At 52.4% G+C, this 27,961-nt stretch overlaps 2 protein-coding genes across 4 annotated transcripts in view; one reads left to right on the top strand and one right to left on the bottom strand.

The window, feature by feature from the left end:
* The window catches only part of Plod1 (procollagen-lysine,2-oxoglutarate 5-dioxygenase 1), a 28,028-nt gene extending 12,415 nt beyond the window's left edge, over positions 1 to 15,613 (bottom strand). Inside the window, exons 1-10 of one of the 2 annotated variants that reach the window (XM_090335801.1) lie at positions 15,461 to 15,613; positions 13,737 to 13,784; positions 8,251 to 8,342; positions 7,154 to 7,284; positions 6,305 to 6,468; positions 4,507 to 4,619; positions 3,367 to 3,430; positions 1,976 to 2,073; positions 1,538 to 1,639; positions 823 to 954 (exon numbers count right to left, since the gene is read on the bottom strand). In XM_090335801.1, the coding sequence (XP_090191927.1) occupies positions 823 to 954; positions 1,538 to 1,639; positions 1,976 to 2,073; positions 3,367 to 3,430; positions 4,507 to 4,619; positions 6,305 to 6,468; positions 7,154 to 7,284; positions 8,251 to 8,342; positions 13,737 to 13,784; positions 15,461 to 15,566 (1,050 nt within the window). In that variant the 5' untranslated portion in view covers positions 15,567 to 15,613. The remainder of the gene's footprint in view (positions 1 to 822; positions 955 to 1,537; positions 1,640 to 1,975; positions 2,074 to 3,366; positions 3,431 to 4,506; positions 4,620 to 6,304; positions 6,469 to 7,153; positions 7,285 to 8,250; positions 8,343 to 13,736; positions 13,785 to 15,460) is intronic. The other variant, XM_090335802.1, reaches the window with a different exon arrangement.
* Positions 15,614 to 21,279: 5,666 nt separating this feature from the next.
* Kiaa2013 (KIAA2013 ortholog) lies at positions 21,280 to 27,800 on the top strand. Of its 2 annotated transcripts, XM_090335804.1 has the most exons (4): positions 21,280 to 22,472; positions 24,310 to 24,608; positions 24,684 to 25,163; positions 27,110 to 27,800. In XM_090335804.1, the coding sequence occupies exons 1-4, from the start codon at positions 21,443 to 21,445 to the stop codon at positions 27,125 to 27,127; spliced, it is 1,827 nt and encodes a 608-aa protein (XP_090191930.1). In that variant the 5' UTR covers positions 21,280 to 21,442; the 3' UTR covers positions 27,128 to 27,800. The 2 variants fall into 2 exon arrangements, with proteins under 2 accessions (XP_090191930.1, XP_090191929.1); XM_090335803.1 differs by having other exon boundaries at positions 24,310 to 25,163.
* Positions 27,801 to 27,961: the final 161 nt, after the last annotated feature.

Genomic DNA, 27,961 nt, shown 5'->3' on the forward strand with positions numbered 1-27,961 from the left:
GCTCTTCAGCTAAAACCACCCTACCCTTGAGCCAAGCCTCATTTCCCATTTTCTCGAGGCTCATTGGAGATAAAGTCCCAGGTCCTGGGCTGGGAGTTTGGCCTAGTGGTAGAGTGCTTGCCTAGTATGCACAAAGACCCAGGTTCAATTCCTCAGTACCACATAAATAGAAAAAAGCTAGAAGTGGTGCTGCGGCTCAAGTGGTAGAGCTCTAGCCTTGAGAAAAGTCCAAGGACAGTGCTCAGGCCCTGAGTTCAAGCCCCACACCTGGCCAAAAAAAAAAAAGTCCTAGGCCTAGGTCCTTTTGTGCCAGGGCTGGCTTTGAACCTTGATCCTCAGATCTCAGCCTCCTGAGTAGCTAGGATTATAGGCGTGAGCCACCACACCGAGCTCCAAGACTCTTATCTCCAATTAACCACCAGAAAACCAGAAGTGGTACTATGGCTTAGAAGTGCAATCCTCGGATCTCAGTTCACTGAGTAGCTAGGATCACAGGCTTGAGCCACTGATGCTGGATTGAAACACACACACACACCCCCTCCAGTGCTGGAATGACAGGGGTGCACATCACACTTAGAGACTACTGGCCCCCAGCGATATTTAGGCCTATGCCATGGTCACACAGCCAAAAGAAGCAGTGGTGCTGAGAGTCAAGCCACACCAGTCTGGCTCCGGAATCAACCTAGTGATTTGGAGATTGAGTTCACCACTCTACATGGCCCAGGCAAATGTTCTCCAGTTGGACCCTCAGAGCTGCCACCTTACAGAGCTGAGCCCTTAAACAAGGCCACCCCCAAAGGCCCTAGAACACCAGCCACTCACGTGGTTGTGGATAAAAAGCCGCATCTGTTTCCGGGGGTAGTGGAGGCGCAGAAGTCGCTGGAAAAACAGGGACAGGAACGGCGTGGGCTGCTCAATGAACACACCAACCAGGACCACGGGCAGGGCTTCATCCTGTGAGAGCCGGGCCGGGCAGGGCACATGAGCTCAGTGGGCTCAGCCACTGCACTCCGGAGCCCCAAGTGTGACCCCGGGGGAGCCACAGCCACAAGCAGGAACAGTGGCCTCAGAAAGACCAGAGTCTGGGCGCCTCAGTGCCAAGCCCTGTGCAGTTGGGCAGGGGAGGGGCTGTCAGGGCACAATGGAGGTTGCCCAGAGAGGGAGCGGTGGCAACCCAGGCTCAGAGGGGGTGGGAGGTGGCGTTCTATTGAGGGAGCCTCCTGTGGTGTTCAGGATGGGCTGGGGAGAATGATGGCTCCTGGAATGGGGTGGGGACACAGGGGCTGCAAGAGCCAGAAGGAAGAACCCAAAACTTAGGCACATGGAAGATCAGAGCCTGGAGAATCTAGGGGGGCTTTCCTGAGGAGACACTTGAAGGGAGAACAAAGGAGATAGACCCCAGACGGGAAGGTGACCTCGTTTTCTCCCATCAGAGATGGTCTATTCAGATATTCAGAACAGTCTATTCAGAACCACCCATCCTCTTCCTTCACCTCTAGGAACTGTACCCGAAGGTCCCCTAGGTGGACAGCCTCACCCCAATTCCCTTGAGGCTGCGCAGGCCCTCCTCACACACAGTGCAGCCCGTCTCGAAGGTCCAGAAGCGTGGGATGTAGTTGCCAAGGTAGTTCAGCTGCAGCTGTGAGAAGTCATGGGGTTAGGAGCTGACCCTGCCCATTCCCAGCTGCTAGGCCCATCTCCATCTGGATTGGACAGGAGCAGGCCCCACCCACTCCTAGCCACTAGGCCCATCTCCATCTGGATTGGACAGGAGCAGGCCCCACCCACTCCTTACCTCCAGGCCCATCTCCACCTGTATTGGACCAGAGCTGGCACCACCCTGCCCACTCCCAACCACCAGGCGCAGCGATCTCCCCTAGGAGACATCTACCCTATGAAATAGCTGTGCCTTCTTGGAGGGAGAAATGGGGATGGCTGCTTTATCAGGCATTAGTGGGCCCAGGCATCTCCCTACCTTGGTGGGGCCATTGCCATGGATCAGGACCGGGAGGGTGTCATAGGCCAGGTTCCGTGCTCGCACATGGCCCATTTCAAACTTGAGTACCACTTCATCTAAGGGTCAAGAAAGCCCAGCCCAGAGTCAGGCAGGGATGCAAGCCTGGGGTTGACGGTCAGTGAGCAGACTATGGCCTTGGGCAGGGTCACTTGACCCCCTCTGAGCCTCGGTTTCCCCATCTGTGCAGGGGAGTGTCCCAGAGGGACCCTCTCACTTATGCTCTGACCCCATCAGTCAGTATATGAGAAAATAGGTAGGGAAGCAGGGAACATAAGCTCACTCAGGAACCTGAGATCTGAGGACCACCGTCCTGAGCCAGGCCAAGCGGAGAAATCTGTAAGATTCTTCTCTCCAGTTAACCACCAAAAAACCAAACGTGGAGCTGTGGCTCAAGTGGTAAAGAGTGAAAAAGCTAAAGGGCAGTAGCCACGCCCCAAGTTTAATCCCTAGAACTGACACCAAAAAAGAAAGACAGAAGAAAAGACAGCAGAGAAGAAATGGCTTTAGGAACTGCACAGCTGTTAGGAGGAGACTTTTCCTGGGGAGAACCCCCCCCATGCAAGGACCTCTAGTGACCCCACTTCTCTAGCATGGCCCATGAACCCCAGAAGCCCCAGGCAAAAAGGGGAAGATGTCTCTGCATTTTTCTGGGAGAGGAGCCAGCACGTCATCAGATTCTAAAAGAAGCCGTATGAGCCACCAGTGGGCTGGTTCCCATCATGTTTGTTAAGATGGGAAATTGAGGCCCCGGAGTCAGATGAAGGTGACGTGCTAGGGTCACCGGGAAATGTAGCAAAGCAGCACCACGGCCAGCCAGGACATGAGGCTCAGCTCCAAGGTTTGTGGCCTCAAGACAAGCGGCCACTCTGGATCATAAGTTATCTACCAACTCTTCCCTGCCTCTGTCCCCACCACCAGCCCAGGAATCCTTCATCAGAAGATAAGAGGGCTGCAGACGGTGGAGAGGCCCACCTGTATGGACATGGTAGTAGAACAGGGCAGGGGGTCTGGTGTCTGTTATGGACCACCCAGCTTCTCCTAGGCTCAACAGGCCCCTGCCCTACCTCCCAGGCTCTGCCCCCACGATGTCCAGATGGGCAGGAGATTGACAGTTTCCCATCAGAAGGACCAGGGAAGATCCTTCCTGGGTCTCCTGTTAGCCTCAGGCCCTGACTGGAACTCCCTTTTCTGGTGGCCCATAACAGGTTCTGCCTCCTTCTACAGCCCACCTCAGATGCTGCCTTCTGTAGCCTTGCCTATCTCAGGCTCCACCCCCTTCAGCCCATTCCAGGCTCCGCCTCCTTCTACCAGCCTGGAAACTCTTACCCCTCCTACAAGAGGCTGCTTACCCAAAGCCCCATCCAGATTCTGGAAGATTCGGCAGCGGTGGTCCAAGGTGATATTGATCTGCTCCTGCAGAACAAGGGCACCAAGTTGCAGCAGGGACAGGTTAAGGACAGGGAGGCTGGGCCCCAGAACCCACTGCGTGGGAAGTCTGTCCCCATGTTCTGCCTTGCTGCATCAGGGCAGCCTGGAGCACTGAGAAAACCAGCCAGTATCCAAGGTCCTGGGATCTATGGGTCTAGTGGCAATATTCAGAGAGCCAAGAATTTCGGGACCAGAAGAAAACTAAGGAAGCAGTGGGTTCACACCACAATAATACCACACACACACACACACACACACACACACACTCACTTATAAAGCACTTTACCTAAGGACCAGCGACATATGACACACATACGTTTTTGTGTGTGTGCCTTCGAGTCCTGGGGCTTGAACTGAGGAACTAGGCACTGTCCCTGAGCTTTTGTGCTCAAAGCTTGTGCTCTACCAAGACTTTAACCACAGCTCCTCTTTCAGATTTTTTTCTTTTTTTTTTGGCCAGTCCTGGGGCTTGAACTCAGGGCTGGAGCACTGTCCTTGAGCTTTCTCAAAGCTAGAGCTCTACCACTTGAGCCACACCACCATTTCTGGCTTTTTCTATGTATGTGGTACTGAGAATGGAACCCTGGTCATCATGCATGCTAGGCAGGCACTCTACCACTAGGCCAAACTCTTGGTCCTCTTTCAGCTTTTTTGGTGGTTACTTGACAATAAGAATCTCATGGACTTCCTACCCAGGCTGGCTTCAAATCATGATCCTCAGATCTCAGCCTCCATAGCAGATCTAATTAACTAGCAAAAAGCTGAAAGTAGAGATGTGGCTCAAGTGGCGGAGTATTAGCTTTGAGTGAAAAACCAAGGAAGAGTTTGAGGCCCTAAGTTTAAGCCCCAGGACTGATATAAAAAGAAAAACAGTGATCAGTGGATGTCTTGTTCATAAGCCTCCTGGTGTACAGAAGATTTTTTTTACAACAGCCTAAATAGATTAAAAAAGCAACCAGCCAGCAATGCAGGGGTTCAAAGCCCCAGGGAACTGTCCCCTAGCCGGTGAGATCCAGGGTCAGGATTTTCCAGAATCCTTTCCTCAGCCCACCTCCTCTTACCCTCTTCTCTGGGTCCAAGAAGATCTTGGTGTAAAAGAGCTGGTCACTGTCGCTGTCCTGGCCGTCCCATTCAGCCACCATTTTGCTGAGGCTGGAGGCATAGCCAATGAAGCCTGGGGAGGGAGGACACAGAGATGGACAGCTAAAACAGGGCCCCCTCCCTTTCTTGCCCCTCCCCTTCTTCATCTACAGATCCTGCTTCCTGTCAAATCATGCCAGTCAGTGTCATCAGTGAACACAAAACTGTACTCATGCAATGCTGAGAACCCTAGAGGTGGTGAATAATGGGTCAGACCAGGAGCCCTTAGAAAACACAAGGGATTGATAGGGTCCTGGCTTGAAGCACCTTGTAGACAAAGTTTTGAGAAATGTAGTCTAGGAAGACAGAGGCTGAACTCAAACCACAGCGCGTTCTGGGGAACTGAGCATTGGAAAATGGGCAAAGTCCACCCAGGTTCCCTGGCTAGGGAGACAAAGACAAGAACAACAAGACATGTGACCCCTGGCTAGGGCAAAGGCCAGAACAAGGGCAGGGCAGCCCAAGCGGATGGTGCCAATGCTGGGCCAGTAAGACACATGGCTAGCAGGGCAGGGCCTCCTTTGGAAGGGACAGATTCTGGGGGAAACCCTCCATTCAGGAGAAAACCAGAGTGCTCAGTGCAGCCTGAATCCTTTCAGAGCCACTTGGCGGCCAGACAGAACTGGGAGAGGTTGAGGACAGAGGCTAACAGGGCAAGCAGAATATAAATATAAATCACTGGGCACTGTGGAGCACACACCTGTAGTCCTAGCTACTCAGGAAGCTGAGATCGGAGGATCAAGGTTCAAAGCCAGACTGGGCAGACTCTTATCTCCAATTAACAACCAAAAAGACAAGAGTGGAGATGTGGCTCAAGCAGTCGAGGCCTTGAGTGCAAAAACTAAGGGCCAGGTCTGGGAACCTGGCCTAGTGGTAGAGTGCTTGCCTAGCATGGGAAGCCCTGGGTTTGATTCCTTGGTATCTCATACACAGAAAAAAGCTGGAAGTGGTGCTGTGACTCAAGTGGTAGAGAGCTAGTCTTGAGAAAGCCCAAGGACAGTACCCAGGCCCTGAGTTCAAGGCCCATATTGGCACAAAAGAGAGAGGGAGAGGGAGAAGGGGAGGAGGAAAGAGGGAAAGAAGGAGAGAGGGAGAGGGAGAGAGAGAGAGAAAGAGAGAGGGGGGGGGGAAGCTGGAAGTGGTGATGTGGCTCAAGTGGTAGATCTCTAGCCTAAAGAAACCCAAGGCCCGGAGTTCAAGCCCCAGGACTGGAGTCAAAAAAAAAACAACGGAGGAGGAGGCGGAAGAAGAATAAAGGTGGAGAAAACAGAAAGGAGGAGGAAGGAGGAAGAAGGTAGAAGGAAGAGGAAAGAGGAGGGAGAGGAAGGAGGAGGAGGAGGAAGGAAGGGGAAGGAAGGAGAAGGATTGAGGAGAAACAATACAAGTAAAAAATGCCAGGAGCCCGCGAGGATGAGGCCTGGGGGGGGTAGGTGTGGCCCACAGGGCGGATGCTGGAAATCTTTCTGAAGATTCAGGGGATTTTGAAGCAGGAATGTGATCCACAGTGGACACAACGTGGGAGAAGACCAGGCATGAGGCAGAGAACTCCACTCCTTCCGTTTCAGCAGCCGCTAGAAGAGGTGACAGGGACTCCCCAATAGTGGGGGTAGGTTGGGGATCTCAATTTGAGATCTGTGAAGTACTGGGGTTGTCACCAAGGGGGCTCTTCCCCAAAGCAGCCACCAGCTGGCCGCCTGTGCTCTGTGCCTGACCTCTCACCTCCGGAGCCCAGGAACCTCTTGCCATCAGGGGCCACCGGGTACTTGACCTCCAGCCTGCGGTCTGGGTAGATGAGCTCCTCCGCAGAGAAGACCACCTGGCTCTTGGCTTGCCGGAACTTCTTCAGGAGCTCCCGAGGCCCAGAAGCAAACACCACATCATAGCTATAGTCAGAATGCAGGAAGAGTATAGACTCACTGATAGAGATACACACACACACACACACACGTGCACATGCAACAGTCACACAACAGTCTCTAGCCTGCTAGAGCCTGCTGTGTTTTTTGCTTTGTTTTATTTTGGTTTTTGCCAGTCTGGGGCCTTGAACTCAGAGCCTGAGCACTGTCCTTGGGCTTTCTCAAGGCTAGAGCGCCACCATTTGAGCCAAAGCACCACTTCCAGCTTTTTTCTATGTATGTGGAACTGAGGAATTGAACCTGGGTCTTAGTGCATGCGAAGCAAGCACTCCACCACTAGGCCAAACTCCCGGCCTCTCGAGCCTGCTGTTTTCTCCACCCAAGACAGAAAGATGGTCTCAATGACTACATCTTTGTTACACTCAACACATGGCTTTTGCCAAATACTGAGAAGCCTAGCTCCTCAAAAGGCTGAGATCTGAGGATGGTGGTTCAAAGCCAGGGCAAGAAAATCCATGAGACTTTTACCTCCAATTAACCAGCAAAATGCTGGATTGGAGGCATGGCCGAAGTGGTAGAGCACCAGCCTTGAGGGAAAATACAAAGCTTAGGGATAGCGCTTAGACCCTGAGTTGAAGCCTCAGGACTGGCACCCAAAACAACAACAATAACAACAACAACAACAACAACAACAACAAAACAAGCCATCAACCTGTCTGTGAAGAGAATGACCAGGTCCTTCTTGTCCTCAAGTTGCTCCAGAGCTTTCCTCAGCAACCGAACCTTCTGCCCACCACCTGCTGATGTCTTCTCCACATTCCAGTCCTCCCCAAGGCCCAACACCTGGAGACAAAAGCCTCTTAATGTCAGCTTTTGTTAAAGAATTACTTTTCCACTCCCCACCTGGACAGTGGACATCTTAGCTTCTGATTCTCCCATATCTCGGGCTACCTCTGTAGATAAGTTAAGGATCTTACACTATAAAGCTGACTTGGTGCCCAAGACTGTCACATGACCCAGCCTGGCCAATCAGAATGCCCTATCTTTCCTGTCCTGCCCACAGCTAGGTCTAAGCATGAGACCCAACCAGAACTTATCAAACTTGTCCCTGGGACTCTTCTTTCACTGTTTTGTGGAGATTTCTGTGGCTGGTGATCTGACCACAATGTGGACAGAGCATGCCTGTAAAGGAAAATAAGCAGAATTCCTAGAGATACAAAGCCTGAGCCCTGATCTCCTGAAACCCTAGACCTAGCTATACCGCGAGCAACCTTCTGCTCTTTAGCACCCACTCATGTGAACAATATGCTTTTCCTTCTGGACCCACCACTCTATCCCCAGTGCCAAACACTCACAACAGGAGCTAAGTGGAGGAATGCCTCCCCACAGGGCTAAGCCTGCACACGGAGGATACCAGGCCCATATCCTCAGTGGACTAGGCATGCTCCTTTACAACAGTGGTTTACAAGGAAAGTCTCCACAACACTCCTGACTTTTTTGTTGGTAATTTATGAGCGGTAAGAGGCTCACAGACTTTCCTGCCTGGGCTGACTTCAAACCAGGATCCTCAGATCTCAGCCTCCTGAGGAGCTAGGATGACAAGTGCGAGCCACCAGAGCCTGGCTTCACATCCCCCTCTTGCTCTCCTCCTAGGACTTGCTCATGCAAGTTCACCGTGCCGGACTTCCAGAAGCTTCCCTGTGACCCTGCTAGGTCCATGTCAGGAGCCCAGGATGTGGGGGAATAAAGGATAATAGCTTCCGGGTACCCTCTCTCCTCAGTCTCTGTCTTGCCTAGGAAGTAGCTTACCTGGATCTTATAGTTAAAGAACTGGGCTGAGCGCTTGAAGCGACGGAACCCCTCAGTCTCCTTGGTAGCCACCGTGAGAACTAAAAGGTTATCTGTGGACAGAGAAGGGGAGGGAAGATGGAAATGAGGAGGCAGGTAGGCAGGATCCTGCCAGCAGTGACCTATCAAATCCTGGCAGGACAGGTGGTGTCTGGAGGTTTCTCAGCAGGTTAATGATGGCACTGGGTCCCTCGGGGGTTCTTCCACCCTGGTAACTGTCGTGTCAAATCACTGCCCACAGAAGAGGTGTTCTGTACCCTGTCCTGTGGGGCTGAGTCTCTAGATTTATGGGGCTCAGGCTTTGCATGGAGAAGAGGGAAAGATTCTGATCTCCGGGAATTCTCTGGGCAAATCCAAGCACAGAGGTCAATTTTTCCCATGTCTGCATCCACAGCATTCATTACTAACCTAGCATCTCCAGCATCTCCATTCCTGTAGTCAGAGTAGACATCGCTAATCCACTCCAACAATCTTCCCACAAGTCTAGAATGGCCCTAGATTTCCCAAGAGAGTAGATTAGGCTGGGCTGGTTCAGAGCTGACGCTGGCTTGAAATCCTTCCATCCATCAACTCCTGCTCTTTTGGCCAGATCAGCTGTTGCTACTTGGGGAGGGAGGGTGGTATTTGTCATGGGACTTCAACTTAGGGCCTTGTACCCCCCTTGACTTTTTTTTCCCTCAAAACTTCCAATCTACCACTTGAGCCACAACTCCATTTTGGCTTTTTGTGGCTGTTCTGCCAGTCCTGGGGCTTGAACTCGGGGCCTGAGTACTGTCCTTGAGATTTCTCAAGGCTGGTGCTTTTCCACTTGAGCCACTGCACCACTTTCAGCTTTTTCTGTGCATGTGGTACCGAGGAAGTGAATCTAGGGCTTTGTACCAATAGGCTACACTCCCAGCCCATTTCTGGCTTTTTGCTGGTTAATTAGAAATAAGAGCCTCACAAATATCTGTCCAGGCTGGATTGCAACCATGATTCTTACATCATGAATTAACAAGGGAGCAGCAGGGATAACGCTCATGCTCTGAAGTGTAGTGTTCCCACTACAACAGAACCTTCTAGAAGCACTCTCCAGAAACATCTGTGGAAGCTGGAAAGTCTAGTGCTGGTCTTGTCTGTTTAGAACTGCAGCTCTGCCTGGTTTTTCACTTTGTTTTGTTTTTGTGGGTCATAGGGCTTGAACTTGGCCTGACACTGTCCCTGAGCTCTTCAGCTCAAGGCTACCGCCCTACCCCTGAACCAAGCCCCACTTCTCGTTTTCTAGAGGTTCATTGGAGATAAGAGTCTCAGGTCCTTTTGTGCCCAGGCTGGCTTTGAACCTTGATTCTCAGATCTCAGCCTCCTGAGTAGCTAGGATGACAGGCGTGAGCCACTCTTATCAACTGTGTAAACAGGGGCAAATCCCAAGCCTCCCCAAGGCTCAGTTTCCCCCTTGTGAAGTAGGGTTAGTGAAGAACCGTCTTCTGGGCTGCTGGACCGGGTGTGAAAGTCCGCGTTTGGCGCATGCTAAGAGGCAGCACAAGAGGCCAGCGCCTCCTTTGGCACTCAAGGACATCAGGCTAGGTGCCATGCTTCTGTAACCTCTTCCTTCCACTCTTCCACCCTTGTCATTGGAGCTTCCTCCTTCTCTCCATGGCTCCCTCTGTGTCCTTTTTTTGTCTAACCTTCTTCTAGGACTCAGGGCTAATAACAATGTCAGTCCTTCCCTGCCACCAACTCCCTGGCTTCTGAGCCTCAGGGACAATAGCACTCAGTTTGCTGCAAAGAGCCTTAGTTCCCTCAGAGCCTAGGACCACCGCCCAACACACACACACACACACACACACCACACACACACCACCCACACACACTCTTCTCCAGGGGAAGAGACCCAACCAATAACCAGCCCAGAGACACATAGATAAGACCCTCCCTTCCTCCACCCCAGGATCTCAAGAGTCCCAGCTAGAACAAAGGGGACTAGCTGGCCAGAGTTGGCAGAAGCTGGGCAGTGGTGGGCCCTCTTCAGAGCAGGGGGCTGGCGCCAGGCAGCCCAGCAGGAATTGGCAGGACCAGTGCTGGCTCAGAACCTGGGCGAGGGGGAGTGATACCCTAGGCAGGTGGAGAAGGAAAACCCTTGCCCTCCTGACCACAAGGGCCAGGAAAGAAAAGGCCTATTCACATCTGGGACAAGAATCCCCCACAGCTTCTGCCAGGTTGGTTGTTTCTCCCTAGAAGCAGAACCCCAGCCACTAGTTGAGGCCCTGTGGCCAAAAAAGGGGCTGCTGGGGACAGGAAAGGTGTCGTATTTCATGGCTGAAAAAAGCTAATATAAGCCTCTGTGTGTGTGTGTGTGTGTGTGTGTGTGTGTGTGTGTGTGTGTGTGTGTGTGTGTGTATTGCCAGGTGGCCAGGGAGGGGGAAAGACAAAGAGACTGTGTGTCTCAGCCTCCATTCCTGCTTTCAAGTAACAGAGGCAATAATGCATGTAATTCCCTTATAGTAAATAATTGCTTTCTGCATGTCACATGCTACTGCACTTTACATACACACACATACTCTCTCTCTCTCTCTCTCTCTCTCTCTCTCTCTCTCTCTCTCTCTCTCTCTTTCTCTCTCTCTCTCTCTCTCTCTCTCAATTGGAGCCAGAATCAGAATGGTGTGTAACTTTCCCCCATGAGAGAAGAAGTCACAATACGAGGATTTGTGGCAGACCCCAAATCTTCTCTGAATGTGACAGAATGTGACAGTGGTTAGGCAACCTGCTGGAAGGCATGCCATCCCTCATACCCCCATCTGTCTCAGGAAGCTGTCTAACTGGGCTGGAAGAGAAACCCCTGGCTAAGCACACTCCCACACTCAGTGTTCCCCTCTCTAACCAGTCTCCTCCGCTTTCTCTGCTCTGTCAGGGCCCTAACAAATCTTGGGTTCCTTGAGCCATGCAATGGCTGAGTCTGGCCAAGGATCCAGCCTAGTGGGTCTCAAACCTGCTAGCACCCTCTGAATGCTGATGGCTTGCATCTGTAATCTTAGCTACTCAAGGGGCTGGGATCTGAGGCTCCAAACCAGCCTGGGAAGGAAAGAAAGTCAATGAGATTCCTATCTCCGAGTAACCATCAAAAGCCACTAGCCTTGAGCAAAAAAGCTCTAAGACAATACTCAGGCCCTGAGTTCAGACCCCAGGACAGGCACAAAAAAAAAAAAAAAGAAAGAAAGAAAGAAAGAAAGAAAGAAGGAGAAAAAGAAAAAAAGAGTCTTGCAGATTTGTTTTGTCAGGTTGGTTCTGGACTGTGATCCTCAGATCTCAGCCACCCAAGTAACTAGGATGACAGTCTAAGCCACCAGCACCTGGCTTTATCACTACATGTAAACCCTGGGAGGGAAGTAGTACTTTTATTGCCCTTTCCCTTCTTTTTGCCTCTACCAGAGTTTGAACTCAGAGCCTCACACCTGCTCAGCTTGTCTGCTTGGCTAGCACTCTACCACTTGAGCCATGCCCTGAAGTCCAGCATTTTGCTGCCTTTCCTGCCTGGGCTGGCTTCAAACTGTAATCTCACCCTCCTAATAGGATCACAGGTTGAGCCATTGGTTCTGCCTTTTTTCCTCCTTCTATAGGTAGGGAAACTGAGTCACTAAGACACTAATTACCTGCCTAAGATCACAGATCTTAGAGTAAGAAAGGAATTGTTGGCTCGTCTTTCACGTGCCTACACTCTCAACCTCATGGCTTTCTGAGTGAGTACCAATATCGAAGACTCAGCCAAGGATGGAATGCACTTTCTGGGGCTTTTCCAGGTCTCCCCAGAGTGGGCACCTCACTCCAGTCAGTTGGGAAAACCTTTTCCCACTCTCCTGTCTGTCCTAGCAGAGCTCTGGGCAGCGTGCAGGGTGTCAACGTGGAAGATTGGAAGATTTGGTTTCCCAGCTCCAGAGCCCGCCCACCTGCTTTTGACTGCTCTGCCAGACACCCTGGGATCCAGGCCAGGGCCAACGTGGGCCTAGACCCAGAGAACGCAAACCTCTTCACCTACTGCCCCAAGTTCTGCAATGATTTCCCCAAATCGATGAACCCCTGGGCCAGGGTCAATGGAAACAAAGGAGATGGCAGGGCAGGGTGTGAAGCTCCCTTTATACTCAGTTTCCCCATCCACACTTGGGATCATAAGGGTAACAGTATCTTCCTCCAGACTCTTTTTTTTTTTTTTTTTTTTTGAGGGGGTGCCAGTCCTGGGGCTTTGAAGATAGGGCCTGAGCACTGTCCCTGAGTACTTTTCTGCTCAAGACTAATGTTTTACCACTTGAGCCACTCTTCCATTTCTGGCTTTTTGGTGGTTAATTGGAAATAAGTCTCAAAGACTTTCCTGCCTTGGCTGGCTTTGAACCTGGATAATCAGATCTCAGCCTCCTGAGGTGTGAGCTGTTCAGGTGAGAGGCTGGACACATATACACACTCAGGTGGGTCTGGAGGAGGAAAAGGGAGCTTCTCCAAGCAGTATTTCCAAACAAAATCCTCTGGGCAGAGGTGGGATCCAGCAGGGATAGGCTGAGGGTAAATGATGCCACTCCAGCCAGCAATAGCAGAGACAGATGTGCAATCATTCAGGGCCTCCCCTTCCCATCTACAAAATGAGCCTCGTGAGTCTGTGTGGGGCCAGGTGTCTACGGTAGTTCAAGCATCGTCCAGACGACTATGAGTTCCAAGCCAGACCAGGAAAAGTTACTAGCATTCTCAAAAACAAAACTAAGCTGGGTGTCAGTGACTCGTGAATATAAAACCTAGCTACTTAGAAGGCTGAGATCTGAAGATTAAGGTTGGACGCCATAATCCTAGCTATTCAAGAGGCTGAGATCTGAGGATTGCAGCTCAAAGCCAGCCCCGGCAGGAAAGCCCATGAGACATCTCTAATTAACTACCAGAAAATTGATAGTGGCATTGTGGCTCAAAGTAGTAGAATGCTAGCCTTGGGCAGGAAAGCCCAGGGACAATGTCCAGGCTCTGAGTTCAAGCCCCAGGACTGGCATGCCCGTGTGCACACACACGCATGCACACGCATGCACACACACACACACACACACACACACACACACACACAAAGGCAGGACTGTCCCTGGTCTGCAGGTAGAGATCAACCAAGTTGAGCAACGTGGTTTCAATCACACAGACAAATTGAAAGTGGACCTGTGGCTTGGTGGAGTGGTTACCTGAGTTCAGTTAACATACCTAAGGTTTGATCCCAACATTTCATCTCTCTCTTTGTCTCTGTCTGTCACTTTCACTTACACACACACATACACACCCCTCTCAACTTGAAGTAATAACCTGTCATTAATACTTCCTTGCCTATGACGTTTACCCCAGCTACCTCAGCATCATCCTGACTCCAGCCTCCTTCATCCAACCGGCTGCCCTTCTCTGCTAGTGACAGGGCACCTGAAGCCCTGTCATGGTTTTATCCATCTCTGACTCACCTGTCTGGGCTTCATCATGGGCAGCTGCAGTTTCTCTCCTGGGTTGGTCTGGGGTGAAGGGGACCCACATCAGCAGAAGCAGGGGAAGCCAGGCCCAAGAGAGGAAAAACAAGGTATATTATAGGGCTCTGGGCTCCTGGCCAGTTACACTCCCAGCCCACTGCTGGGTGTTGGGACCCATGCATTTTCACAGATTTCTTTGACCTGTCTTTGCTGCATGGCAGTGGACTGGGTCCAGGAGAGAAAAGGTCCCATCTCCAATGGGCCTGGCATTGAGCCAGGCTCTGGAAGCCCACAAGATCTTTTCAGGCTAGGGTACCTAGTCTCTTTTCGTTGTTGTTCTGTACTGGTCCTGGGGTTTGAACTCAGAGCTTAGGCACTGTCCCTGAGCTTCCTTTGCTCAAGGCTAGCGCTCTACCACTTGAGTCACAACTCCACAACTTCTGGCTTTTTTTTGGGGGGGGGGGTAGTTCAGTGGAGATAAGAGACACACAGACTTCCTTTCCCAGACTGGCTTCAAACCACAATCCTCAGATCTCAGTCTCCTCAGTAGCTAGGATTACAGGAGTGAGCCTCTGGCACCGGGCTAGGACACTTGGTATTGTAGAGACTGAGTACTGTTGGCAGCCAAGTGACCTTCAATACAGTCTACCACAAAGGAGGAATCTAATAAATGCTGGTTCCCAGCCCTTTTGCCCCAAGGACCACAAGGCCCGGTTCTTTCTACTACTCCAGACCCCATACCCCACTGGCTCACGGGCCCTCCCGACCCTCCCAGGAGAGTGGCCCAAGGGGAACAGACACTGCAGAGGTTGTGGCCAGTCTGGCTCTGCTTCTCTGTGATGTCCATTTTGCCCTCCCTTGGGGTTTTCCAGTGCCGGTCCAGCTGCTGTGGGGGTGGCCTGCTTAGGAAAGGGCAGGGCTGGGAAGACAGGAACACCTTCTCGGGAACTCAAAAAAACACTTGCAGTAGGACAGAGCTGGACCAGGAGTCCAGCCCACCTCAGGCTATCTCTAACCAGGGATAGACAGCCCTGGGCAATCGATTCCTCTGGCTGGGCCTCAGTTTCCTCCTGTGTAAAGTGGAAAAGGACAGGCAGAGAGGACTGGATGGAACTTGGAACTTTTCCACCATGCCTTCCCAACATTGCTCCCCACCCCACCAGGCCTGTCACCCATCCTTAAATGTGATTCGACCTGATGATACTGAGCTGGGAGGGGGAGTGAACCCTGTTCCAAGGCCCTGAAGCTGTGGGACTCTGGATAAATTGACAGTGGAGCCTCAGAGGGCCAAGCTGGAAAAGTAGGGTTACCAGAAGGATGGCACTCGGGAGTGATTCACAGTGGAGCCCCCAACAAGGAGCCGCCATCGGCTGTTACTGGGAATGGTGTGATGATCGATTATTGGCCGAATTCAATGGGGTCCTGGGCTGACACGTGGGATCCCAGGGGCAGGGAGGGATCCCAGGGCCCAGTGAGGGGACCCAGCCCCCTCCCCCCTCTCCTCCCTCCCCCCTCCCCCGCCCTCCGTCCGGGTGCAGAGCCCTAGGGCCCGACCCCCGGCTCCCCCACCCTCGCCGCCAGCCCTGCGCCCCCCCCCGCCGGCCTCCCGCGTCCCCCACCCAGCCACCCCGCGCCCCCCGGCCCCGCCAGCTCCGTGCGCCCCCGGCCCCCGCTCCGCGCGCCCCCCGGCTCCCGCCCCGGGCCTCCCGCGCCCCCCTCACCCTCGGGCTTGGCGCCGTCCTTGGCGTGCACCAGGAGCAGCCAGCCCAGCGGGGCCAGGAGCAGCAGGGCCCGCATCGCCGGTCCGGACGCGATCCACCCCGCCATCCGCCGGCGCGGCGCTTCTCCGGGGCTGGAAACTTCGCGACTGGGCGGGCGGCCGCTGCCACGCACCGGCCCCGCCCCGGGGGCGGCGCCCCGCGCCCCGGCCCGCCCGCCGCCGCCGCCGCCTCCCCGCGCCCCGGCCCGCCCGCCGCCGCCGCCGCCTCCCCGCGCCCCGGCCCGCCCGCCGCCGCCGCCTTCCCCCGTCTGTTTTCTTGCCTTCCTCTTCCTTTTCTGTGCGGGTCCTGGGGCTCGGACTCGCGGCCCAGGCGCCGTCCCTGGGCTTCTTCGCTCAGGGCTGGCGCGCTGCCACTTGAGCCACAGCGCCCTCCGGGCGGCTCTTCGGAGACCGGGGTCCCCGCGATCCCCAGATCTCAGCCTCCCAAGTAGCTAGGATGACAGGCGTGAGCCACTGACACCCCCCCCCCCAGCCCATGGATGCCTCCTGGGTTACCTAGGCAGTGGAGACAATGCCAGAGAAATGCTGGGATGTTCAAAGATGCTGCATCTATTATTTAGACAGATAATTTATACTATTTCTAGGTAATTTTAATTTTCTTCTTCCTTTTTTTTTTTTTGCCAGTCCTGGGCTTGAGCTCAGGGCATGAGCACTGTCCTTGGACTTTCTCAAGGCTACAGCTCTACCACTTGAGCCTCAGGGCCACTTCTGGCTTTTTTCTATGTATGTGGTACCGTGGAATGGAGCCCGGGTCTTCATGCATGCTAGGCAAGCACTGTACCACTAGGCCAAATTCCCAGCACCATTCCTTTTCTTATTCTTAATGTTTCACAGTGAATGGTCTCTATCTGAACAGCTACAACAAAACCAGCACGTGCTAGTTTTAGAAGCAGTGCCATCTCTGGGAATCTGGGGGTTCCTGTCTTTGTGAGATCTGCTCACTCTACAGATGGCAGAAGCCATGCCCAGAGGGAACCAGCAAGACGCTCTAGGTCACACCCCAAGTAAAAGGAACAGACTTGTATGAGCCTGACTCTCAGCTGGGAGCCCCACTGAGACTTATGCAGCTGGTGACAAAACTTGATGCCAAAAGCCACCGGATGTTTTTCAATGAGGAGGATGCAGGCTGAGGTTTCAACTCCTTGAAGAGAAAGCAAAGGCAGGAATGAGCAGAGAAGGAACCATTCCATTTCCAAATCTCTCTCTTACTCCATGTTCATTACCCAGTGTGTTAGGCAATATTGCACTAACTTGCAAAATGAGGAGACTGGGACTCAGAGAAGGGAAGCAATCTGCCTGAGGTCACAGAGCTGATGCAGATGTGTGTTTCTGCTACTGGGGCTTGATCTCAGGGTTTTTATACTGTCACTTAAGCTTTTCTTGGGGAAGGCTGGTGGCCCTCTGCTATTGGAGCCACAACTCCATTTCTTTTTGGTGTTTAATCCCAGAGAAGAGTCTCTGGGATTTGTCTGGGTCTTCACATCTCAATCTTCAACTGCTAGGATTATAGATAGTTATAAAGCCACTGGTGCTGGGCTGAACCCAGTTCTAACTAATTTGCTAGAGTCTAAGGAGAATCTTGGCAGTGATATAGATAGAAAGATGTCCTGGCTGGGTGCTGGTGGCTCATGCCTGTAATTCTAGCTACTCAGGAGGGTAAGATCTAGGATTGCGGTTCGAAGCCAGCCTGGATAGAAAAGTTCCTGTGAGACTCTTATCTCCAATTAACCACCAGAAAACCCTAAGTGAAGCTGTGGCTCCAACTAGTTGAGCACTAGTGGTAAGCAAAAGGCTCAGGGATAGCTCTCAGGCCCAAAGTTCAAGCCTCAGATCAACAAAAGAAAGAAAAGAAAAAGAAAAAGAGAGACAGGGAGTGTGGCCTAGTGTTTAGAGTGCTTGCCTAGCATGCACCAAGACCCACCTGGGTTTGATTCCTAGGTACCACATTCATAGAAAAAGCTGAAAGTGGTGCTGAGGCTCAAGTGGTAGAGCTCTAGCCTTGAGAAAGCCCAAGAGCAGTGCTCAGACCCTGAGTTCAAGCCCCAGGACTGGCCAAAAAAAAAAAAAAAGAAAGAAAGAAAAAAATCCTTGAGCAAGTTGTAAAGCAGGGAGGAATCAATTCTGGAGGCCACCAGCTTCTGAAAGATATTTGCTTGGGGGAAGCCCACTCTCCCTCCCTTTGGTGTCTGTTTCCTGTTTGCTGGAACTTGAACTTGGTCCAAGCTTCATCCTGAAGGCCTGTCTCTTTAACCAGCAGTGGCTGCCACCCAGACTTCACTCCCTGTACGTGCAACACGTGCTGTGCACAGTTAAAGGCACAGGGCTTTACTGGGAAGGTGACCAGACAGCCAGGCGGGCCTAGAGGCAGCTTTCCTGAGCCATAGAGGCTTTTCGTGTCTTCAGCCCCTTATATTACTCATTTCCTCTGTGGGCTTAAGGGCCACAGCCTCAGTGAGGTGGACACTGTTCCACCTCTCACTGCCACATAGCCCCACTAATAATGACAGTAGAATTTAAAGATGCAAATATATACATATGTTAAAATTTCCTTCTCTTCCTCCTCCTCCTCCCCCTCTTCCTCCTCCTCTTTTTGCAGGTATTATGTTTTGAATTCAGAGCCTGAGCACTGTCCCTTTGCTTTTTCCACTCAAGGCTGGCGCTCTACCATTTGAGCCACAACTCTACTTTAGGTTTTTGGTGCTTAATTGGAGATTAGACTCTCATGTACTTTTCTACCCAGACTGGCTTCAAACCAAACTCCTCAGAATTCAGCTTGGTGAGTAGCTAGGAATACCAGCTTGAAGCACTAGCATCCAGCTGGATGATAATCTTTCAAAATGGCAAACTCTCCTGGGTCTGCTCCCAGTCCACAAAAAGCCACCGCAGATGACTGTTTAATTTTCAGCCAAACTGTGAATCCCTGTCTGGCTGTTGGAATGTCCAGAAGCCAATGTGGAAACAATTGACCATTGTCTGTCCCTGAGCTGAAATCAATTTTTTTTTCTCAAGATACAGAGCAAAATTCTTTTTTCTTTCTTCCCTTCTTTCCTTTTCTTCCCTTCTGATTTTCTTTATTTACCATTTACAACTTAAAGGCCTTTCAGAGTATGAAACTTTCGTGTCATATATATATTTTTTTTATTTTTATTTTTTGCCAGTCCTGGGCTTAAGCTCAGGGTCTGAGCACTGTCCTTGGGCTTTCTCAAGGCTAGAACTCTACAACTTGAGCCTCAGCACAATTTTCGGCTTTTTTTTATGTATGTGGTACCGAGGAATCGAACCCAGGTCTTCATGCATGCTAGGCAAGCACGCTACCACTAAGCCAAACTCCCAGCCCCTGTCGTATGTTCTTTAATAACTTAAAAGTCACATGTATCTGGAAATGAATAGTTCTGAGCTGGATTTGTGCCCCCAGTCTGGGGTACTTGAAGCCAGACAGGTCTGGAAACGTTGTCAACAAAACTTTTCCTAGGAGGTCCAGTTCCCAGTGGTTACTTTTTCTTTGATTTTACTTTTTCCCCCCCTCAATCTCAGTAAATATGATTTTTAACTGTATTTTTTTTTTGTCTTTTCTTTTTTGGCACTGGGGATCGAACCCAGGATGTTGCACTTGCTAGGCAAGCGCTTTGCCACTGAGCTACATCTCAGCCCAGTAAATATGATTTTTATAGAAACTATAATGAATTTTAAAAATTACTCTTTAGGCTGTTGAATCCATCACTTTGTAAATGAGGCCCAACATGTGTTCAGTTTGGCTAGCTCTGTGATTTACTTACTCCTTTTATTTTTTTTATTATTATAAACGTGATATATAGAGAGTTTAATGACATAAGTCATATAATGAGTGGATTTTTTTTCTTTTTTTTTTACTGATCATAGGGCTTGAGCTCTGGGCTTGGACACTGTCCCAGAGCTCCTTTTAGCTCAAGACTAGTTAGTGCTCTATTGCTTGTCTAGCATGGATGAAGTCCAGAGTTCAATTCCTTGGTATCAAATACACAGAAAAAAGTCAGAAGTGGTTCTGTGAATCAAGTGGTATATAGTCCTCGCCTTGAGAAAGCTCAAGGACAGTTCCCAGGCCCTGAGTTCAAGCCTCAGCACTGGGGGAAAAAAAGTCTCAAGGACTTTCCAGCTCTGTCAGGCTTCATACCTAGATCCTTAGATCCTAGCCTCCGGAGTAGCTGGGATTGTAGGCATGAGCCACCCGTGGGTATATGTTGTGAGCATTAAATAGGGTGAAAATATTAGCATGATGGACATAATAAATATCATATGAAAATGGTATATGATGAATATATTGTGGAATGCTAAACGAATATGATATAAAATAGTGATATAATGATATGAGAAGAGTAAATGAAATACAGTAATGAAATGAAACTAAAAAATAAATACAAACTTGTACCTAAAGGCTTACAGACATGGCAGATAAAAATGATGTAAGGAGGGCCGGGAGTTTGGCCTAGTGGTTAAAGTGCTTGCCTAGCATGCATGAAGACCCGGGTTCGATTCCTCAGTACCACATACATAGAGAAAAGCCAAAAGTGGTGCTGAGGCTCAAGTGGCAGAGCTCTAGCCTTGAGAAAATCCAAGGACAGTGCTCAGGCCCTGAGCTCAAGCCCAGGACTGGCAAAAAAAAAAAAAAAATGATGTAAGGACACATATGACTGTAAGCATAGGAATGGTCAGCAGAATAGACAGAGCAAGCAATTAGCACATCTTTGGGCACCACTGACCAAAGAGTGTAACCAATCCAGGCCAAGCAAGGACCAAGGCGTAACCAATCCAAATCAAGCACAAAGGAGTTTGGGCCAGAAAGGAGCAGGCCAAGGACCACATAAACCAAGGACCCAGAATGAAGGACGGCACTTCTGCTGGCCTTAACCCAGACTGCGGTTGGAGGATCTTTGGCCATGCAGAAGCTGCTCCTTGCCCGAGAAGACCGACGAGGCAGGACCGGGAGCTGCGTCTAACATCTGAAGGGCCCTGGATGTGGGGGAGGTGAGTGCAGCGGGCGGGCTGGATAGGCAGATTAGGATTAGGCAAGTTAGGACTAGAAGACAGGAACTAGAATACAGTGTCGACTCTGCTAAGCCATGTGAAATCCATAAACTATGCTGCATCGTATTACGAATTACTTCGTCTGCTGATGACAGTATATTTCTATATGGACAATGTCACCCCTTCTCTGCTCTCTCCCAGTATTTTTTAAAACATGAGAGGGGAATGAGGGAACAGAGGGAACAGAGGACACTGAATGGAAGGAGATGACACTGAATGGAAGGAGATGTCATGGTAACTCCTCTATACATCAGCACCTGTATAACAATCAAGTCGGTTTGGGGTTTTTTTGTTGTTGTTGTTTTGTTTTGTTTTTTGTCAATTTCCAGGTCTGAGCACTGTCCTTGGGCTTTCTCAAGGCTAGAGCTCTACCACTTGAGCCTCAGCACCACTTCTGGCTTTTTCTATATATGTGGTACCAAGGAATCGAACCCGGGTCTTCATGCACGCTAGGCAAGCACTTTAACCACTAGGCCAAACTCCCGGCCCCTCGGCTTCTAATTTTTAACAAGAAATTTGCAACGCTCCCCGGTCGGAAGCCAGCGGCCCAGCCCGTGCAGTTGGGCCCCGCCCCCATTGCGTTGACCCCGCCCCGGCGTGGCTCCGCCTCCCGCGTTCAGACAGTCCCGCCCCCGCCCGCCCCTTTCCCTATCTGTCGTAAAAGACTCGGCGGCGCTTTACGGCCGGCGTCGTCTGACGGCGGGGAGGCGACCGGGAAGGAGGGGGAGGAAGCGCCGGTGGCGGCGGCTGAGGGGTCTGGGGCGGGCGTCGCGGTGGGCGCGGCGGTCGGGGCCGCAGGAGTGAGGCGGGGGCGGCGGGCCCGGCGGCCGCCCCCGCGCCGTCGCCCGCACCCGGCGGCCCGATGTGGCTGCAGCAGCGGCTGAAGGGACTGCCGGGACTGCTGTCGAGCAGCTGGGCCCGCCGCCTGCTCGGCCTGCTCGGCCTCCTGCTGCTGCTGTGGCTCGCGGGCTCCGGGACGCGGCGCGCGGCGGGCGGCCTGCGCCTGCCGCCCTGGGCCCGCGGCGAGCCGGGCGCCGCCGAGCCCGCCGCCTGCCTGGAGGCGTCCACGCGCGCCTGGCGCGGCCTGCGGGCGCGCGGCGAGGCTGCGGCCCTGGGCCCCGGCGTGCCGGCCCTGGTGGGCAACGGCTTCCTGGCCCTGGACACGCTCGCCAACCGGCTGTGGGTGACCCCCGGGGAGCGGGAGCCCGCCGTGGCCCCGGACTTCGTCCCCTTCGTGCAGCTGCGCCCGGTGAACGTGCTGGCCGAGGCCGGAGAGGCCGTGCTGCTGCTGCGGGAGGGGCTGCTGCGCCGGGTGCGCTGCCTGCAGCTGGGGACCCCGGGGTCCGGACCTGCGGCCGCGGGTCCGGGACCTGCCTCGGCCTCTGGCCTCGCCTCGGGGTCGGGCCGTGACTGCGTGCTGCTGCAGGAGGACTTTCTGGCCCATCGGGGCAGACCCCACGTGTATGTGCAGCGCATCCAGCTCAACAACCCCACGGAACGCGTGGCCGCGCTGCAGACTGTGGGGCCCACCGACGGCCCTGGCCCCAAGGCCTTCACCAGTACCCTGGAGAAGGCCGGAGATCACCAGTTCCTCCTCTACTCGGGCCGCTCCACGCCCCTGCCCTCGGGGATGGTGCACCTGGTGGTGGTGGCCGCCAAGAAACTCGTGAACCTGCTGCAGGTGGCTCCCAAGACGCAGCTGGATGAGACCGTGCTGTGGGTGGTGCACGTCTCCGGCCCCATCAGCCCCCAGGTGCTCAAAAGCAAGGCAGCTAAAGAGCTCAGGGCTCTGCAGGACTTGGCCCGGAAGGAGATGCTGGAGCTCTTGGAGATGCCCTCTTCGCAACTGCTGCAGGACCACCAGCACCTTTGGGCCCAGCTGTTCAGCCCAGGTGAGGGGGGGTTGGGGCTTGGAGGTTGCACTCGGTCTGCCAGATGCCCTCTCTAGAGGTGACACTGAAGATGTCCCTTGAGCTTGGTGCTTGATTGGGCCCTTGGTTCTCTGCTGAATGACTTAGGAGCTATGAGACTTGGGATTCAGGTCTCTGGGCCTGCATTTAGTGACAGTATATTTAGTAACATCTACCGGAAGACTCTAATGAGATTGATAGGACAAAGTGAGAGGGAAGGTCAAGTCTTGCTACTTGGTTCTGGGTTAATTTGGGGTTATTAATGCTAATTTGAGCAGGTAGAGTTTTTTTTGTAGGGTCAGTTCAGAAACGTAAAAGCAAGCCAGGTGCCTCTTAGTGATTTACATTTGACAGTTAGCTACTCAGGAGGTTGAGATCTGAGTATTGCAGTTCAAAGCCAGCCTGGGCAGAAGAATCCATGAGACTCTTACCTCCAGTGAATCACTAAGTTTCTTTCCTCCTCCCCCCAAAAAAATCAAAAACAAAAGCACCCAAACCCAGAAATGGAATTGTGGCTCAAATTGGTAGAGTGCCAATTGTGAGCAGAAAAAGGTAATGGAGAGATAGCACCCACTCCTGAGTTCAAGCCCCTGTACCAGCACAAAGAAGGAGGAGGAGGAGGAGAAGGAGAACAACAACAGCTAGCACTCAAGGGGATCCCCAGGTTGTCTCCTCAGCCGCAGGACAGACTTGGCTGGTGTGCCTGGCCGATCACCATGTGCCCTGTGCTAGCCAAAGTTCTCTCCTGGGAAGGTTTAAGAAAAGGGAGTCATCTTCACAGTGAGCATGGGGTTTTGCTTTCCTGCATCATCTTACATTGATGTTCAGGGACTTTACTCAGCAGGTATTTTTCAAATGCTCCGCTTGATCCTGTTCTGTGGAGACCGGGGAGGAGGGGTGCAGTGAGTAAAGCACAGTTCTTGGAGCTTTAGACAGCTCTAGAATTGTGAGGGAAGGGGGCAGTGGGTTGCAGCTAACCCCAAGGGACTCCTCCAGTGCAGAGACAACAGCTGAGACCCAAGCGACGTGAAGTAGCTAGCCATGAGATGGGGAGAGGGTGTGCAGGCTGGGTACTGTGCAGGATGGGAGCCGGTTAGGCGGAGTAGGGGGCAGCTGGTGAGAAATGCCAGGGTGGCAGTAGTACCTCGAAGTCCTTGGTCAGAGCTGTGAGTTTTACTCTAAGGATGGGAAGCAGATTGGGGGTGTGAGATTCCCCTGGCTGCTGTGTGGAGGGACAATAGTGGACAAAAGCAGGCAGGTAAGAGGGATTTGAAAGAGCCCAGGTGAGAGAAGAGGTGGCTGGGACCAGGGTTGTCACCTTGGAGAAGGAAAGAGGTGGGTGGATGGTGATACTTTTCTTGGACCTGAAAGGTAACTCCCAGCTTGTGGGTGTGAGCAGGTGCTTGAGAAAACCTGGCACTTGGTTTGAGGCTGAAAGAGTTCAAAACATGTCAAAATGCCTGCCAGCTGTCCAGGTGACAACCAAGAGGGTGGCTAGCCACATGTGTGTAGAATTCATTCAAAGTTGGTAGATCTCTGTATGCTGTCCAACATGTGTGCACATATGTTTGTGTGTCTGTTACCCGAATTCCTACAGATGTGGCATTAAAGGCTACAGCAGTGGAGAGGCGGGGCTGGCAGGAAGCCCAGAGTGTTGGAATGGGACTTCTGGTTTTAGGCCTGTGGGCCGTTGGTCGTGTTAGACAGGCAGGATGATTTCATCCCGTGCTGGAGGGAGATGGGAACTGCTGTTCCCATCACTGAGGCCTGGCCCCCGCTCCCCCACTGCCTCTGACCTGCAGCCTCTGTGACACCCCAGGTGTGGAGATGAAGAAGATCACTGATGCCCACACGCCATCCGGCCTGACAGTCAACCTGACACTGTACTACATGCTGTCCTGCTCACCAGCTCCGCTGCTCAGCCCGACCCTGAGTCACAGGGAGCGAGACCAGATGGAGTCCACGCTCAACTATGAAGACCACTGCTTCAGCGGCCACGCCACCATGCACGCCGAGAACCTGTGGCCCAGCCAGCTGTCCTCAGCCCAGCAGATCCTTCAGCTCTCTGACCTGTGGAAGCTGACCCTCCAAAAGCGTGGCTGCAAGGGGCTGGTGAAGGTGGGCGCGCCGGGCATCCTGCAGGGCATGGTGCTCAGCTTTGGGGGGCTGCAGTTCACCGAGAACCACCTGCAGTTCCAGGCCGACCCTGATGTGTTGCACAACAGCTATGCGCTGCACGGCATCCGCTACAAGAACGACCACATCGACCTGGCTGTGCTGCTGGACGCTGAGGGCAAGCCCTACCTGCACGTGTCCGTGGAGTCCCGAGGCCAGCCCAGCAAGATCTACGCGTGTGAGGCAGGCTGTCTGCATGACCCCGTGGAGCTGACCTCGGCACCTGGTGGCCACACGTTTTCGGTCATGGTGACCCAGCCCATCACGCCCCTGCTGTACCTCTCCACCGACCTCATGCACCTGCAGGACCTGCGGCACACGCTGCACCTCAAGGCCATCCTGGCCCATGACGAGCACATGGCCCAACAGGACCCCGGGCTGCCCTTTCTCTTCTGGTTCAGCGTGGCCTCCCTCATCACTCTCTTCCATCTCTTTCTCTTCAAGCTCATCTACAACGAGTACTGCGGGCCTGGAGCCAAGCCCCTCTTCAGGAGCAAGGTAGGACACCCTCCTAGCACTCCTGCAGAAATAAAGAGGCTTCCATTAGCTCAGTTCTGTGTCCAGGAAAGGTGGCCTGACTGAGGGCAGGAATGGGGCGGCCTTCCTAGCCATTCCTGACTCTTTCAAGGATTAAGTTTTTTGAGAGGACATGAGAAAGTAATTCGTAGCAGGGCTGTCCTCCAGTTTACAGGGGAGAAGTTGGAGGCGGGTGACTATCTTGTCCAAGCTAAGGTCGTGAGGTCATCACAGTAGAGCAGAGGCTAATCTAAACCCTGGCTTGGGATCCAAAGTCTCCCATACCAGAGGCTCCAGGTATAAGATGTTTGTGAAATCTGGGTCAAGAGTTACCTGATACTGGGGCTGGGAGTTTGGCCTAGTGGTAGAGTGCTTGCCTAGCATGCACGAAGACCCAGATTCGATTCCTTGATACCAAATACATAGAAAAAGCTGGAACTGGTGTGGTGGCTCAAGTGGTAGAGCTCTAGCCTTGAGAAAGCCCAAGAACAGTGCTCAGGCTCTGAGTTCAAGCTCCAGGACTGGCAAAAAAAAAAAAAAATAAGTTACCTGAATGATACTGGTTGCATGTGGCTTATATCTGTAATCCTAGCTACTCAGGAGGCTGAGATCTTAGGATCTGGGCACGAAAGTCTGAGACTCTTATCTCCATTTAACCACAAGAAAACTGGAAGTGGCACTGAGGCTTAAGTGGTAGAGTGGTAGCCTTGAGCTGAAGAACTCAGGGACAGCACCCAGACTTCAAGCCCCATGACCAACCGAAAAAAAAAAAAAATTAGAGCTGTGGCTCAAGTGGCAGTGGGCTATCCTTGAGTGAAAAAGTAACACAAGTGTGTGCGCATGCGTGTGTGTGTGTGTGTGTGTGTGTGCGTGTGTGCGCACGTGTGTGGTGAGGGGGTTGAGGGGGATACCACTGGCCCACATCTGTAATCCTAACTACTTGAGGCTAAGATCTGAGGATTGTGGTTCAAAGTCAGCCAGGGCAGGAAAATCCGTAAGACTGTTTCCAATTAACCACCAGAAAACTGGAAGTGGAGCTGTGGCTCAAAGTGGTAGAGCACCAGCCTTGAGCAGAAGAGCTCAGGGACAGCGCCCGGCCCTGAGTTTAAGCCCTGTGACCAACAACAACAACAAAAGAGAGAGGTGTGCAAATGTAGGCATGTGGCTCAAGTAGTAAAGGTGCTTGACTAAGATGCCCTAGACTGTAGGTTCAAACACCAGTACCACCAAAAAACAAACAAAACCCCAAACCCATACCAGTGTGTATGTTGGCATACCTGGGAAAGATGACAAATTGGATGCCAGCCAGGACTGCGTTACCTGACTCGTCTGCAAAAGCTGTGGAGGAGCCTTCCCTAGCTGGCCACCTCACACCCAGCCTTACTAGAAAAGGTCCTCATTGGTGGTGTGGGACCCCCATTCCTGCCTGTGCAAGCCACGTCAGCGGGGGACTGACACATGGCCCCCCTCACCCTCAAGCTGGGCTGTGCCACAACAGCCTGCGAGGCCACAAGGCAGTAAGTCCAGTCTAATTCTGGCCTGGTCCTGGGCCAGGGTGAGGCCAGCCAGCAGGGCTTTCTCGGTAGCCAGCCCCCATTATGTTTCGTCTTTTTTTTTGTAGGTCACAGGGCTTGACTCAGGGTGTGGGTACTTTCAGTGAACTCGTCTGCTCAAGGCTAATGCTCTACCTCTTCCAGCCACAGCTCCACTTCAGGTTTGCTGGTGATTAATTGGAGATTGGAGGCAAGAGCCTCACAGACGTTCCTGCCTGGGCTGGCTTTGAACTGCCATCCTCAGATCTCAACCTTCTGCGCAGCTAGGATGATAGGCATGAGCCGCTCTGCCCGGCTCCCTTGTGTTTCTTCATGGCCCCGGGCTGGCGGTGATCAGTGACGTTAATTTGTTAATTTGTTTCGTTAACTGTACAGGAAGACCCCAGTGTCTGAGGGAACTGTGAGTCCTGCCCTCAGCTGCCATTTGCACAAGACACCCAGCACAGGGCATCCTGCCGCTGCTGCGTGAACAGGAACTCGGGAAGCACCCACCCTCTGTGCCTTGTGGGGGACTGTGAGGCGGAAGCATTGGAGATGAGTTTGCACTGGAGCGGGGCGGGGCCAGCCGACTTCTGTAAGCTTTCCACTCAATAAAATGAACCCATATGGAAAATACTTGAAATTAAGCTCACTCCTCCCCCCCTTCTTCTGTCCCAGGAAATAGGCCGTGTTTTGAAAGACTCCTTTAGGAAAACTTGTGTTTTTTTCCTAACTTAAATGTGTTTTTTTCTTGAATTTCTAATTTATTTTTGTGGAGGTTTCTCTGGATGGCTTTCACATCCACGTTAGAGGGTGATGAGTGTTAGCAGTGACATCTGAGCCGTGTCCCTCCAGTGGCACCGGAGGCCCTACGCCGCCAGTCCTGGGGTTGGGCCTTGGCCCTGTCCTGCCAGGGTCCCTTGTGACCAGGAGTTTCGATCACCTCCTATCATGCACTTGCAGGGTCTGTGGGTTTGTACTTTCCAGCTTTGGGGGTGTTTGACTTTCTAGCAATGGATGATTGTTGGTTTTGAAATACCAAAGCTTTTTTTTGTTCTGTTTTTAAATAAATACCTTTCAAACTTTCTTTAGTGCTTGGTGTGTGTGTAACAGCCCTGGACCCCTTCGTCACCCACTCCCTGTCATGGCAATATGGGAATTCAGAAGCAGGACACACCCCCTCGCCCCATGAAGATTCTGACCCCTGTCTTCTGTCCCTTTTCAGAGGAGCCATTTCTGGGCTGGTGG

Source organism: Megascapheus bottae, chromosome 6 (assembly GCF_031878675.1).
Source record: "Megascapheus bottae isolate mThoBot1 chromosome 6, mThoBot2.hap1, whole genome shotgun sequence".
NCBI lineage: Eukaryota > Metazoa > Chordata > Mammalia > Rodentia > Geomyidae > Megascapheus > Megascapheus bottae.

Coding starts and splice junctions, on each gene's coding strand:
- Kiaa2013 (XM_090335803.1), top strand. CDS start 21,443: ATGTGGCTGCAGCAGCGGCTGAAGGGACTGCCGGGACTGCTGTCGAGC. Junction 22,473..24,309: donor GGCCCAGCTGTTCAGCCCAG/GTGAGGGGGGGT, acceptor GTGACACCCCAG/GTGTGGAGATGAAGAAGATC.